The 13,226-nt window shown below is 32.6% G+C and overlaps 1 protein-coding gene across 6 annotated transcripts in view; it reads left to right on the top strand.

Moving 5' to 3' along the window:
* The window catches only part of LOC141453210 (multiple coagulation factor deficiency protein 2 homolog), a 66,943-nt gene extending 55,308 nt beyond the window's left edge, over window positions 1-11,635 (top strand). For 4 of the 6 annotated variants that reach the window (XM_074126126.1, XM_074126130.1, XM_074126127.1 and 1 more), the window contains 5 exons: window positions 9,614-9,759; window positions 9,930-10,016; window positions 10,816-10,979; window positions 11,090-11,225; window positions 11,401-11,635. In XM_074126126.1, the coding sequence (XP_073982227.1) occupies window positions 9,614-9,759; window positions 9,930-10,016; window positions 10,816-10,979; window positions 11,090-11,223 (531 nt within the window). In that variant the 3' untranslated portion in view covers window positions 11,224-11,225; window positions 11,401-11,635. Of the gene's footprint in view, window positions 1-18; window positions 167-9,613; window positions 9,760-9,929; window positions 10,017-10,815; window positions 10,980-11,089; window positions 11,279-11,400 lie in introns of those variants that run through there. The other 2 variants (XM_074126131.1, XM_074126128.1) reach the window with 2 other exon arrangements.
* Window positions 11,636-13,226: the final 1,591 nt, after the last annotated feature.

Raw genomic sequence — 13,226 nt, 5'->3', positions numbered from 1 at the left:
CGAAACATCATTGCCACCTATGGGTCATATTAGGTAACCATTTTACCAAAGTTCTGATCATGCGCTAGAATATTGATATAGAACCGCAGACATATTTGTAACCTGCACTTAGTGTTCAACATGTTTTTGTTTTGTAGAAAGATTTTTTATCACTAAATTACACTAGGTGAGTACTTACCCTCTTAATAGAAGTTCTGGGATTTTTAATGTGATTCGTTTTCAGTAAGTTGAGTTCTAGAATCTAGTATCTTCCAGTCTTTTCATAGATTGCTTTTGAAGTTTCTTAATTTGTTTGATATCATCCAAAAAATAATATTTCTTGTAAAATTATTTAAAACAGCTCAGTCTATCGATTACTATTTATACTTAGTTTTATATAAATCATGTGTGCTTATTTTCTTTGTTCCCGGGTATGCCATTTTACTTTACAATTCTTAACAATAATTTTACTAGTAAGTATGTGTTCATAAGTACAAAAATTATATCTCTCACCAGAATTTAATGCACTGGCACAGACTTTAATAACACATTATCTGATAAAGTTCCAACTTTCGTTCGTAAGTGCACAGTTAATATTGTCTAATAGATCTGATCTGAACTTCCACACAAATGCACATTTATCAATCGGATGTTCAGGATTTGGGATACGATTATAAAAAAAGGTTTTTGTTATATTAAATTATATATTTTAATCCAGAATTTTCATTGGTATTATACAACGAAATAATTTCTTGTAGGTTTGCATTGCCGAAACGAATTTACTCTTCAACGTCAGTCGTGTTTTTAAGAAACATTTAATAGACTTCTGTTCATGTATAGACTTCATTAAATGTATGATTTTTAGAATGATTAGTGTTTCTGAGAACCTTTCAGGCTGATCTTATGTGTCACTTACTAGAACAGGGAGTGAATTTTTTATTCGTGACGATTTTTGTAAAATGATTGCAATATTTTTCCTTAAATTTCTTATCCTGTATAGTATACACTCTTAAATTTCTTAAGGAGAAGGTGGATTCTCCTTATCTTCAGGAATCTTGAACACTCAACGGACATTCTCAATATATGTCGGGCCTACCTAGGTAGTGATGTATGCTGGTGATAACATAGGCAAACTCTTGCTCACCATCAAATACACTCTCTTCACATTTACAGTTTACTGATGCCCCAGTTTTACAAATGATCCTTGACATTAAAGGCAGCCGCAATAGAACTTGCTGTTATTAAAGCCCCTTTAATCCACATTTGCCTTCTTTCTAAATTTTTATCATTTTTAACTGAATCATTTTTCATTTTTCCAGAAATTTTATTTAACGCTTTACAATTTGTAAAATTTAGGTAAGAATTATGTTTCAAAAATTCTGAGTTTGATATTTTAAATTTTTCAAGAAGTTGTCTTTTTTTTTTGAACAAAAAATAAAATGATCTGTACAGATTTCAAAAATCCATTTCTTTGTTAATATTTTCTTCACAATTGTTAAACAACTCAGCAAAGAAAGAAAAAAACAAAACAAATTATGACATTTGGTCGTCCAGGATAATATATGCTGCATAGTGAGAGGAATAATAGGGAATAAGATTGTTTCTGTTGCATTGCCGCATTGTTACTTTTACAAATCTACTTCGTTATCCTCTCGCAAATCGTACAATTGTAGAAAGAAGATGTCTTTGTGTGTGTGAGTTTGTATGTGTGAGGCCAGTACAATAGAAAAATGTGCATATTCTTTCCATTTCATTTGTGAATCGTGGCTGTGGGTGTGCTTATATATATACTCTAATGAATGGTGTACAAAGAGATTTGGTGAGTGTATGTGTGAGAGAGGAGAATTCGAGTGAATGGGCAACTAAGACCTGCTTAGTTAGTGGTAATGATAGACTGTAGTGACTATATTGTGTAGAATTATGGGGGGATTGGGATAGACTATAGATGTGACTAGGCTGGCCCCCGGAGGTGTCTGTCTATCCTCCTGTCTCTGCATGCCACAGTACACTAGAGAGGCGTCTCCGTGCATCGCCAGTCTCCCCTTTCTCTCTGCTCAAACTCACTGTGGCAGACTATAATTGAAATGTAAGTACAAAGGACATTGTAGTAACCCGGTATGTTATCAGAGCTTAACGCAGACACCTTGCCCATATGGTAGCTAGTATTCCTCTCTCGCAAAGAACCATCTCCACTCACCTCCTTCCGTCCAATCCTACCCCCCATTCATCCCCAAACCCTCCCACTTTAAACAAAAATATTCTTACTACGTCAAGTATGTGTTGATAAATAAGTATTCATATCAAGTTTTATTATTATGATTGTTAGGCAAAAATACTTGATGTAAACAATTATTTATTCAACTCTTATGACTAGAACAGAATAATATTTTTATAGTTTCTTCGAATTCAGATGATTAAAAATCTGCTATTTACCTCACACACGACTTTCTCATTGTTTAAGTGACTAATTCTACGCATATTCGTTATACTTAGAATTTTAGTTACTTATTTAATTGATGGGATCAATGAGCGGTTGATAAAAAGGAACATTCTTAGAACTTTTTCTCAAAGAAAAGCTGAAATGCTCTCACATGAATACGTGCTTAGTTGGTTTTCGAGAAAATTGGAACAAGTTTAATTAAACCTGTTTAAAAAAATAATAAATGAAAACTGTAAAGGAGCTTTTAAGGCTGAGTAATTTTCTTCAATTGAAAATTTCAAAACCTTATTTAACCCTCCATCCATACATTTCAGTTTTTGACAAACATAAAATACTGTCTTCAATTTCTAGTTTTTAAGATTTGGTGTTCATAGTATTCTAGTAGACAGGTACACGATGAAATACTAGCGCAGGTCAGCGTAAACCTTGCTTATGTTAGCACACTGTATTCTTCAATCTTGGCGGTTTACTCGAATTTTTCGAAACAAATTTCCAGACGGAAACAGTTTGTAGCATTTCTCCAAATTAGAAAACCAGCAGCATCCCTTCAACCGCTGTACTCATTAATCATGGATAAAATAGCCCATTAGTGTTTAATTGCCGTAGGACGTTAAGCTGATGTTTGACAGTTGGTTTTCAAATATATGTTGGTACAGAAGTGTCAATTAATACATTGTCCTACAATAAAGATACTTGGGGACAGTGGGTAGTGCACACAGCTGTTTTCATTTAACAAGACATTTTTGTAAATAGTTTTGAACTAACCAATACCCTTTCAACAATTTTCCAACTGAATTGCAGTTGTTAATGATGCCTCAGTAGTAAGTTCAATATAAATAAAAATAACCTTTATTCCAGAAAAACAAAAGTCAGACAAAGTGATACATAGTTGACGTCATCGTAGATAGCTGAACAGTAGCGTTTTTTAAAACTTTTTTTTCATCTTCTAGTTGAATTGAAGGATGTGGCGGTTATTTTCAAACATTGAACGTAGCAAAATGAATTCTGTCTGCGAAAAGAATGTTAATTTTATTGTTATTATTTCAAATTGGATTTCCTCGTAGGTCAGACCACACTACCCGATAGAAAACCTATGGCTTGTTATCTCTCACATTCATTCTTTACACCGCTTATCTTTACACCTACCGGTGTTGCTCCAGAATCTTACCAACTGTCTGATTACATCCACTCCTAAGATTCTCAATTTGCTTTGGCATTGATGGAAGTGCACCATAGACTCAACAGTCTCCTCAATCCTATACTATTGACTCTAGGCCTGTCGAATTACCTTCATATTGAATAAGTAGCGAGCCACTTGTGTATGCCGGTAATCAGTACCACTATGCTCCTTAGATCATTCCTAATTCATTTAATATTTTCAAGACAGTGTTCAGTCCTGTAAATTCTGTAAAAATGTATTGACTGGATGCCAGAGTTAAGTTTAAGGTAATTATCTCATGTACATTTCTTTTTTCCAGTCGTTGTTTCTGGAGATAAAAACTTTCAACTTTTAAACTTAAAATATAAACTTTTAAAAACGGACAACATAGTAGGCTCTGGGAACCTTTGAATGGGTTAAGAACAATCCGCCTTTTGTAACACATCAACTTTTTCTTTGTGGATACCAAGAAGTCCAAGAACACAGAAAAAATGCATACTTTCTTATTTCCATATTCATTAATACAACACCTTCGAAGATCAGCCTAAGGGAACTAATAAATGGGTTGTTACGACAATAAGCAGGCTGAGAGCGAACCATGCTGTGTGCGGATCGTATCTTCACAGGATCAACAAAAGGTCCTCTCCTCTTTGCGTAGTTTGCAATGAGGAGGAGGATTCCAAACATATAATAATGATATGTCCACGTTATGTGGTAGAAAGGAAACGAATGTTTGACGACCTATACAGGTATTTAGATGCACCAATTCGCTATGAAGACATAATATTCTCCACCAACTCACTGTGCTTAAATCTATAGCAGAGCTTGCAATGAAATATGAATGTATTTAAAAGTTATAGCCGATTAGAAGGAATGGAAGAAAATGATTAGAGAAGGATTACGGGATTTTAATTTCGGTTAAGCTATAAGGATGGCAGGAGCATTAGCATCCATCCATTAGCTGTAGTTTATGTAAATAGTTGTATATATAGTAGAGGGATGAATGAGTGAAGCGAATGTATTTATAAGTAAGAATGGAGAGTGAGTGTTATTCTAGTGATAAGCACCTAGACGATGCTGGATGTATGGCGAAAGCCAATGCCAAAAAAAAGGCAAAAAAAATAGAACAGCCTGACTTTTCTAAGGCTTTTAAAGCAGCCTTACTGTCCGCGACAATTCTTATTGGACTAACCTGTTATTTCCAGCGTGTTACCTGTTAAGATCGCCATGTCTCTACTTGAAAGACATCCTCTACTACTTTCTAGTATGCTTCACTATTATGCTTTACTTTGGTAGACAACACGCCATTAGTTATAGACATTTAGTTGGGTAAATCATTAGGAAAGTCTTGGAAATACTTGGAGCTTTCAATAAGAGATTCGCGGAATAGACGATGGGTATACTAAATTTTAGATTTTGCGTTACATGCAATACTAAGACTCTCTGTAAACAGGTGTGTTAGATAAAGAATGTAGCAGGTGGTCTATTATCATAAAATAGATGTACTTTACTTGGACCTAAGTCCTCTGTATGGTACAATCCCTGTTGCGATTCATGTTGCACTCATAGCATCCTTATACATCTCCTGCACTGAACACTGACATAGTGCAGGAGTGAGTTGGTGAATTATCACAAATGTTATCATTACCCCAGCAGGAGGTCTCAAACGGGGAGGACTCTTAAGAGCAGGGGACTACCATAAACCCCTCTCCTCCGGCTCTCACTGCTACAATGTAAAATGGTATTATAATTAGCATTCTGTTTCTAGACTCTCTTTCGTGGTGGAGTGTGAGGGTAGAGGCCACATGTTCCTAGCCGGCTTTAGATAAGCAAGTAGTCAACAAGTTCTAAGTACATAAGTCCCCTTCAATCCGCTTACCCTCATATTTTATTCAATGTAAAAAAAAATGTATATATATATATAGAAGGGATGTTTGCATTGAAATTTAAATCGATAGTTAATATCTTATCTACAATCTAATGTAAAATAATATACCTTTAAAGTTTGTCGTAAACATAGACAAACCCGATATGCTTACTAAAGAGGTACAATAAAACAGGAGGGGCGAGAAAACTTTGCATAATAAGCATATTTAAACAATGACCGCAAATAGCGTTTCAAGACTTTTAAAGTTTATTGGAAATTTACCAATTTTCCTTTTTAGTATAACAAAAAACGAAAAATACAAAAATCTCAAAATTTCATTATTGATTCTATATCATACAACTGAAATCTGTCTACTGCAAAAGCTAGAAACTTTTTCTTTACATAACCACTTGTTTACGTTTTTCCCATAAATTGCTATTTTAAAATGCCTACACCGGAAAATTAGTTTTTTAGGGAGGGTCTTTACAGCAGCTTACAAGTGGTTAGTTTAGATAGGCTATAGCCGTGTTGATAACTAGACTAACCCAGTAAATCATCTTTTCTAACGCGTGCACATCTAAATAAAATTTGTTAAATTTTGGCAGAAAGATAAAGGGAAACTTTGTTTGACGGATGGATTGGACTTTGTTTATTTTTAGATTTTATAATTCTAATTGATGCATCGAACATAAGTTGTATTTGTATTTTAAAAGTAGTGTAGAACCAACAAAAGCATTTTATATAAATAGCAGCTAGCTACGTCAGTGGTTGTCAGGAAACTGCTCTCCTTGTATTATCTTATCTTATGAGAACTTTCTCAAAGTAGGAGTAAGAGACAAAAATGACCTCAAGTCATTTTCGAGTTGATCACTTGTCGAGTTTTCATCCCAGTTAACAGACATTTACGAACATGGAAATAATTCTTTTAATGTCATTCAATATTGCATAGTTGACAGATTTTTATGTTTCATTGATATGTTCTTTCTCAATAAAATTTAAGGATGCTATTAAAACTTTACCAGAAAAAAACCACTAATGGTGTGTTTTCAATATTGAACAGTTATACACTCAAAACATTTTATCAAACTTAATTGACCTCAAACAAGTATTTCTTGTACACATATATATATTTAAGAAAAGCGATAAAACTATTTTACAGTGAATGAGCATAATAAGATTAGTATCGTAAAGAAAAATTGAATTAAAAGTTCCCCCTCTTATGTGTTAATAAATTTCGTTAAAACAGGATTTGATCGGGTTAGGATAAATAGATCATGGTTTCCATAATAAATGTTTTCAGAGCGCTTGTATACAAAGGAGAGTTGCTAGATTAGATTTAATTTATCCCTTCCTACAATTATCCCCTTTAAATTCAGTGATTGGTATAATTATTCAGTTTTTAGAAGTTATTAGTTAAAAAGATGCGGTTAATTATTCGATTAAAAATAAGTTTAACGTAAAACAAGTCAGAGGAACAAATTCATCTTTCAGGTGAACTTTTAAATGCTTCAATGAGTTTTTTGGAACTTGATCGCTCCTCTTCCCCTAATACGCTCTCTAAAATTACTGGGCTGGAAAAATGTATGAAACAGAAATTGCACCAGTACAAAATCATACAAAAAATCAATATATAAGGCACGAAAAATTTTATGCAAAAATTTACACGACTATATCTTACCACAGTTAACGTAATAAATTTTATTTAACTCATTTTTACTGGAAATAAGTTACTTTATGTTTACATATCCAACTTTATGTCTGCAATCCGTCAGATGTGTTGAAACTATCTTTTGTTAAGAGGTCGACTTTTCAGTTAAAACTAATCCAATTTAGAAACTCCTGACATTTTCTGACAATTACAAAAACTAAAATTGTAACATTCCAAAAGTCAATCCTCTCTCAAGCAGTTTAAATTCTGTAAACAATCAATTATAACATATTTTGTCATGCGGAAGTAGTGTGTACTTCAACAGTGCAGAAAACACATGATCAAACACATACAATATATTAACAAAAAATCTATCAACCCCCTCATTTATTGTATATATAACAATATGAATATCACAAAATTTTCCAGTCGATTGTCATGTCAGTGACTGTGATTCTTCTCCGCCCACATGGACCGCACACCAGTTCATAGTAGGAGGCGGTGGATTCCCCAGGGTGCTTAGCTTCAATCCCTAGGCTCCAATTAGGCTTTCACCCTACACTACGTTGAATCTATTTACTATGATGAGATATGTGAAGAGGAGCACTCTACTGAAGAAGAGCGAGTAGAGGCAGTTGGTAACATTGAAGAGAGAGAGAAAGAAAGGAAAAAAATGGGGAGATAACTTAGTCAAAAATGACTCAGTCCTTCAAGTTGGATTCCCCTTCAAAGTGGAGCCCCGAGGAGACTTTCTCTTGCAATTTGTCAAGTACTTTATGTAGCTATATATGTGTTATCGTTTTTGTTACGTTCTATGTTTAAGTGACAGGCAGAGAAATGAATATAGTGCTAAAGTACCGTATCTACTAAGTTTATTTTTAGTTTCTTTTATCCCTCATATAAGGAATTATTATTTTGGTTTCTGATTCCCGATTTTGATTTTTCTTAGGAAACGATTTGAAGGCCTCTGAACCATGATCCGATACCATCTTCTCTATAACAGTAGAAAATGATTTATTTAAAAATTGTTCTTAAGGGGGCACTATGATATCGCGCTTCTTCTAAATTTATTTTTTATAGTATACTTATAAAGAATCCGGTGATCAATGTTGTCTGTAATATGAGAGAGCTCTTTCTAATGGACTGAAAGAGGCTTCGGGTGCCAATATCCTCAGATATTGTCAGACTTAAATAAAAAAAACTTACATTGAAGCTAAATAATTTTTATTATCGTGACGCCAGCTATCTTTATTACGAAACTGGGAGACTGAGAAATGTGGAAAAAAGTCGTGTGAGTGATCACACCAGTTTTTTTACTTCTCCCAGCTTCACATTTCCATGCCAAATATTTCGAAATTGTGTTCACTGGAAGTAAAATTTTTGAAGTCCCTGAATTTTTTTTTTTTTTTTTTAAATTAGGAATGTGCTTAAGAAACATGTTTTAGGAAACTTTATTTCGATTATCAGTTTAAATAATCTAGTTATTTATAAGATTTTCTTTTATCTTTTTGTACTATTATAATTTTACTCCAGCTTAATCCCTATTATTTTTAATTGTAATATTTTCAGAGGGAATTTTCTTCGCGATAGTGGCTAAAAATTGAATTAGTTAAGGTTACCCACAAAATTGTACTTCAAACAATGTAATTGCCACGCTCTAATTCATTAGCATTAACAGTTTGACAAATTTTAGCCAAACGGTACAGCCTATGCTATCTAGCGGATTTTTTTGTTACAACGACTTCTTCACAGAGAATGATTAGATAAGTGTATGAGAAAGCTTCCCGTCATATTCTATCTTAAAAAAGTGGGCCAAGCAGAAAATTTACAATGAAGTGAGACAATGTTAAAGCCATTTTGCAGACCAAGGTTCTTTTTTCACGGGGTTATAACTCGCTGCCAAATGATGTGAAAAATGGATTTAAGATATTATATTCAGAGCTTGTTTTTCTTTCTGTTGTATACTTTCTTTCATCTTAGTCGAATAGGAAACTTTTGAAAATACCCTTGTATTGCATGATTTTAAAAACATTACAGAATTTTAAAGTTTAAGGGTAATGCGGGAGTGACACTTAACAAAATAGAATCATAGTTTTGAGAATGTAATTAGAAAATGATCACACAGTTTTTATGAAAAAGTAGATAATCTGTTTTTTTTTTTTCTTTAAAACATGTGAGAAAAAATTATTTCAAGCGACTTTGAAATTAGAGAATGTATGATGTTTATATTAAGAATTAAAGAATTAGGAAGACGTAGTTGATTGGGTAACACTCAAAACCAGTAAAAATAAAAGAAAAAAAATCACTAGCTTTGACAGATATCAAATTACACTTGTAATCAACCCTTATACAATTATCTTACCGGACAGTTTTATTTAAAAACCACTTATATTCAACATTCGACATTCGTTAATTTCTAAGCACTTACATATCTGGATTTGATATTTACTACTTTGGAAAAATACACTTATATGAAAAATCAATGCAATATTGATTGATTAAGTAATATTATCTCTATAGATGCTGCTAATATGGAGCATGTTATCTCTAGTTATTGGCGTGATAAGCTTTAGGGGACCTCATCATCCCAAAGGGCATCATCATTACAAACCAAGAGCTGATGGCCCAAAGCTCACCCAGGACACACAATTACTTCAAGATGCACAGTTAGTTTAAAAAATATATAAAATAATAAATATTTATTTATTAAATTAGAAAGTATATATTACATAAGTTAAATAAATTTAATGCTGTAATCTAATGATATCAAATCCTTTTGACAATTTTTGTTATATTGTACGGATTTTCGATTTTGATAAATTCACTTCTTGCACAGGCATATTCAAGAAGACCTAGGAGACTCATTGCCTGTGGAAGCAGTTGATAAGATGACACCAGAAGAAATGGAGTTTCATTACTTCAAGTGAGTAATAAGATCTTTCAGTAATATCAGACATTTCTTATTATTATCATCATTAAATCAGAAATCAAAGTGGTTGCTGGAGGCTTTATGGTACAGTAGGGGCTCTGGTAGAGTTCACGTTTGTTGCCTATAGGATATAATTAAGTTTTTGCCGACACAGTGGGTTCCTAAAGACAGTTACTCCTGGAATGCTGGAATGTGATGTCCACATTAGGTCCACATTTAGGCCAGGACATGTCCTGGTCGAATGTAACACCGTATTTCAAGGAAGATTCAGTTGCCTGGAAGCTACTTGCCTTCAAAACATCGTGGAGGATTCGTGTGAGCTAAGCATTAGCGAATGTGCCACAATAATTCTTAAAAAGAAATGCATTGTGTGTGAATCTGCACAAACTATGCATTATTCAGTGCAAGTCAAGACACAATAAATATCTATTTTTACGAATATTAATTTTCTCTTTAAAGCAAAATAAATAAATAAAACCTTAGCTTTACAATTTTATTTTGAATGGGTTTACATTAATTGATTTGTTTACAAACCAGGAGGAAGTATCTAAAATTTTACAAACATTCGTCAGTTCATTTTTTCTGATTCTTCAGATAAGGATGTTTATCGCCATTAGTTGAGTTAATTTTGTACTTTAATGTAGAAATCCCACGTTATAACTAACTGCACTCACAATTAGTTGTTTTTTAAGTCTTTTTTAAAATTATTTATTTTTAATTCATGGTTGTGTGAAAATTGTGAAGCTACCTAGATTGAATGGTAAGATAAATGGTGAATTTATTCTTTGAACAGATTGCACGATTTTGACAATAATACCAAGTTAGATGGCCTGGAAATTTTGCATGCAATTCGACATACATTGGAACATGAACAGTTTAAGCAGGAAAAAGGTAGTAATGCCCAGTTGGATACTGCGAATTATAAGAAAACAGCACAAGATCTTACCAATTTCATTGGTCAGTTGCATCAAAATAAACTATTTGTATTCTTATCGATGAAAAATTAATCCAAAACTTTTTTTTTACTTTGTTATTTTCGTTTATCACCTTATTATTCTTAATTACAGATTTAATCGACCAGGTACTGTACGAAGATGATACCGATCATGATGGATATTTAAGTTATGTAGAATATGTTATTGGACGGCAGAGAGATCTTCAAAGAAAGGCACAACTTACTAAACATCATATTGGAAGTTAAATGTAATTTAAAGTTTTTAATGTAAATAAATAAATTACTATGTATTTCTCTGAAATTTCTTCGCTTAAAATTTATCTTTTAAGTATAGGATTTTGTTTTTAAAGCATTCTGTGATTTGAATTTTTTCTTCTTATATAAATCATATAAATATTTAACCATTGCATTTTGCTTCAAAAGCAAATTGTTCACAGAACTAAGCAATTGCTGAAAGAAAGAAAGAAGTATAAAGGAAGAATTTGAAAACAAGAGAAGTGTCTATCCTGATGTGATACATAAATTCATGACAAGGAAAACACTAGTTTTTGTTGAATCATTCAAGCTTACGTTGTGGTAAGTGCTAAGAAAGTAGCGCTTATCTCAGTTAAACAGCCCTATTAAATGTAGTAGGCACATTAACCCATTTTTTTAAATCAGTCGTCAATGATTATATATTTTAGGAAATAAATATTTAAATTTCTTCTTTTTTCATTTGATTATTACAACTGCAAAGCAACCTGTAACAATTAACAAGGTAAAGAAGCACGATGAAGTCATCACTAAAAACGATTCTTTGATGAATGGATTGTTAAGATCATTGCGGGTAGCACAGTGAGAGATTTATCTGGGAGCGATAGTTATTTGTCGAAGAATAATTGTTGGAGACGGTAAGTATTGGAATGCTTGCTGACGAATCCATGACGATACAAGAATTACGAGCCCATAAGTCCAAATCGGTTTCATTTGTTCTTGTCATTTACGTCTTATAAATATATGTATTTCATACCAGTCATTGATCTATGTAAGGTTCCTAGGTATTTGATTGTGTCTGCCTCTTTCCACTGAACTTTACTGTACTGTAACAACCTTAATTACAACTCATGCGGCAAAAAAACCCTGATTTTTTAAGTCTTAACTGCCACTGTCGTAACATTTTATGGAAGAGGGTATAGGAATAAATTCATAAGCAGTTTTAAAGGAAAGAGATTAGTAAGATACGTAACTACTTCAGACGCTAGGAATGGTTAATAAAAGGAAAGAAATAATTAAAAAGGCAGGTTTGAATTACAATATGAGCCACAATAGATCCAAAGGGGTCGCAGTGGCGTAGGCCTTAAGGGCCGCTCTATTAGAAATATAATATTAATTATGTAAGAAAATCAAGTCATTCCAATATATGCATTCAGTAATGTTTCATGGCTTTTTATCAGAAAATTTAAATTTAATAGAATTTGTAAAAACCATTCTATGTTCATTCAATTATTATATTAAATATTTATGTCTAGCAATTGTTCATTTGTTGCATTTCGTATTTCTTTAGTAATTTGCGTTCAACATGTTTTCACAAAATTTTGTTTAGGCCAAACTGGTGCCTTAAGTGGGAGGGTAACATTTGTCATTTTAATGGTTCGTAAGTTTTTCAGTGTTCATAATAAAGATCATTTACCTACTAAGAGACTGTAGTACCTGATGAACCCTAATTATTTTTAAAAATAATATGAACAAGTTTGTTTTATAAATACTTTTTAAATTACTAAGGTTGGTAAGAATTACGTCTCAAGAAATTTAAAAAAGAAGGTATTTCCCAAGGGAATGTCAATTTAATATGAGTTAATCAATATTTTGGGTTAGATGGATGAGAAATTTAACTTGTAAGTTGCACTTCTAGAAATGCATTGCATTGGCAAAACAGTTGTGATTGATATTATACTTGATTGCAAAGAACTTCATTGTTTAATTGCTTTATTGCCTTAGGCTTGTTATGCTAATCAATCAAGAGTTGGTAATTGTATTAGTACTTTTAATGAAATAGAGTATAGTTTGTCTTGACTAGCCGACACCGAAGATACCTATATTATCTCTATTATAAGAAATACATCAATGTAATAGAAGTCTTGTAATTAATAATTGCAAACGATTTTTAATTATTATTTACTTCCTAAAATGAAGAATACATTCAAAACTTAATAGCATTTTTTTTTTTTTATTTGAGTGTCGTTGGCAATAGTGGAATGAGTCACATCGGC

The sequence above is a fragment of the Rhodnius prolixus genome, unplaced genomic scaffold, assembly GCF_049639745.1.
Source record: "Rhodnius prolixus isolate KJV_2025 unplaced genomic scaffold, Rpr scaffold_3, whole genome shotgun sequence".
In the NCBI taxonomy this organism is placed as follows: Eukaryota; Metazoa; Arthropoda; class Insecta; order Hemiptera; family Reduviidae; genus Rhodnius; species Rhodnius prolixus.
Note: the sequence above shows the minus strand (reverse complement) of the source record. Positions and strands in the feature narration are given on the sequence as shown.